Here is a 2,368-nt window from a genome sequence, read left to right on the forward strand (position 1 = left end):
GGAGAGAGACAGAGGAGAGAGACAGAGGAGGAGAGAGACAGAGGAGGAGAGAGAGAGAGAGAGACAGAGGAGAGAGACAGAGGAGAGAGACAGAGAGAGAGAGACAGAGAGAGAGAGACAGAGGAGAGAGAGACAGAGGAGAGAGACAGGAGAGACACAGAGGAGGAGAGAGACAGAGGAGAGAGACAGGAGAGACACAGAGGAGAGAGACAGAGGAGAGAGACAGGAGAGACACAGAGGAGAGACACAGAGGAGAGAGACAGGAGAGACACAGAGGAGGAGAGAGACAGAGGAAAGGGAGAGACAGAGGAGGAGAGAGACAGAGGAGGAGAGAGAGAGGAGAGACACAGAGGAAAGAGAGAGGATGAGAGACACAGAGGAGAGAGAGAGGAGGAGATGCAGAGAGAGAGAGAGAGAGAGAGAGAGAGAGAGGGAAGACAGCACGTGACCCCGCAGCCAGGAGACTGCAGACAGACAGGCACACAGAGGAGACATGGGCTTACGCTGGGTGATGATAGAACCAACACCAGGAACTCCAACTCCCAGAAGTGAGGCTGTGAGAGCCAGTTCTAAGCACTGTGACCACGGCTGACCACGGGCCTCCTTGTGGAGGGGATGATGGTGCACACACCAGCCAGGGTTTCTGGGGAGGGGGAGGCAGGACTGGTTCGCAGCCAACCATGTGCACTTTGGTGATAAAGACCCCGGGCAGTAAAGTTTTGAACACATCCACAGCTCAGCTTCAAGAGAGTGGAACAAATGCAGCAAGGGGGGCTGTATGCTGCCACTCGGGGTCCCCTTGGGAGTCTGGGGGTCTCTGATGAGGGCAGTGAGGCCTTTAGTTATGCTGACAGCAGACACCGGGAAGGAAGCTGGGACGTTCTTCCCGATCAGAGCCAGGGAGAGGCACGGGTTGAGCGTGCTGCATTGGAGCAGCCGTGAGCCGGGGACCATGTGGCAGGAGAGTTGGCTGAACACCTGTCTGCCCCTCATCTGCCTGCTTTGTCCTGAGTCACACCTCCAGAGAATCTTCCACAAACACCCTTGAGGGCAATGCAGCCAGGACCACACCCATGCCCCCAAGACCCAGGGGTGGAGGTCCACATACCTGTCCCACTCCTGGACACTGTGCAGCCCAGCGACCCGGAACCCAGGGAACCTGAGGTGGCGCTCCCCAATAGGGCTGAGCCCGTGGCCGAGCAGAGGTCCTCATGGAGCAAGAGGTCGAGTAGGTCACTGGAGGTGGACAGGGCATCGCTGTGTTGGGCCTCAGAGGCTCCACTGAGCTGTGGGAACCGAGAGAAGCCAGGGGATGTCACAGGCCGAACCGCTCTCCCCAGATACATAAGCTGCAGCCCTAATGCATCGGTGCACATGATCCGTCTTGGAAAGGAGGCCACTGCCATCAAGTCAGTTCTGACTTACAGTGACCCTACAGGACAAGGAGAACTGTCCCTTAGGGTTTCCAAGCCATCAATCGTTACGGAAGCCGACTGCCTCACCTTGCTCCTACAAAGAGGCTGGTCAGTTGGAACTGTTGACCGCCAGTTCTCTAACTTTGCTTGTGAAAGAAGAGAATCCAAACAGAGAGATGCAGCGAGAAGACAGCATGTCAACACAGAGGCAGGGATTGGAGCAATGCATCCAATAGCCATGGAGTACCTGGCGTCACCACAAACTAGGAAAAGCATGGAGCAGACCCCCCCCCGTCACAGCCCCAGCGGCATCGGACCTCCAGCCTCCAGAATCGTGAGAACTGAAGCACAGGCAGGACCTGGGAGAAATTGTAGGTTTGGTTCCAGACCGCTGTAATTAATCAAAAAGCACGATAAAGTGAGTCACACGAATCTGTTGGTTTCCTCCTGCTTTCAACAATGCCGGACTCCTGCTGTGGCGCTCTAGGATCAGCACTGGACTGCAAACCACAAGGTCGGCAGTTCAAACCCACCAGCTGCTCCCTGGAAACTCTATACAGGGTCTCTGTGAATCGGGACTGACTCAGTGGCACTCAACAACACCGTGATGCTGGCATTGTATTGTCACCTATGTGCGTGCAAGAGCATCAGTAAAACGTTTGAAAGATTGTGACAATGACCAACATTGGACACAGAGACAAGAAGTGAAGACACACTGCTGGAAAACGGTCCCTGGACTTTCCACACGGGGCTGTCCCAGGGCTTCTGTTTATAAAGAACGCACTATCTGTGACACACACGACACAAGCTCTGACCCCAGCCCGGTCTTGTGCCTCGGTTTACGCATGCTGATGCCACTTTTTCCCGAGTCCCTCGTGTACCTCTGACAGCCGAACTGCTGGACTCAGAAGCAGAGTGCATTTGAAAGTGGGCTGGGGGCCTTCCCCTGCCAG

General features: G+C 55.4%; 1 protein-coding gene across 1 annotated transcript in view; it reads right to left on the minus strand.

The window, feature by feature from the left end:
- The window catches only part of PER2 (period circadian clock 2), a 41,927-nt gene that overhangs the window by 9,092 nt on the left and 30,467 nt on the right, over window positions 1–2,368 (minus strand). The window contains exon 19 of the mRNA XM_006866824.1: window positions 1,109–1,286. Within this exon, the coding sequence (XP_006866886.1) occupies window positions 1,109–1,286 (178 nt within the window). The remainder of the gene's footprint in view (window positions 1–1,108; window positions 1,287–2,368) is intronic.

This window comes from Chrysochloris asiatica, unplaced genomic scaffold, assembly GCF_000296735.1.
Source record: "Chrysochloris asiatica unplaced genomic scaffold, ChrAsi1.0 scaffold00096, whole genome shotgun sequence".
Lineage (NCBI taxonomy): Eukaryota > Metazoa > Chordata > Mammalia > Afrosoricida > Chrysochloridae > Chrysochloris > Chrysochloris asiatica.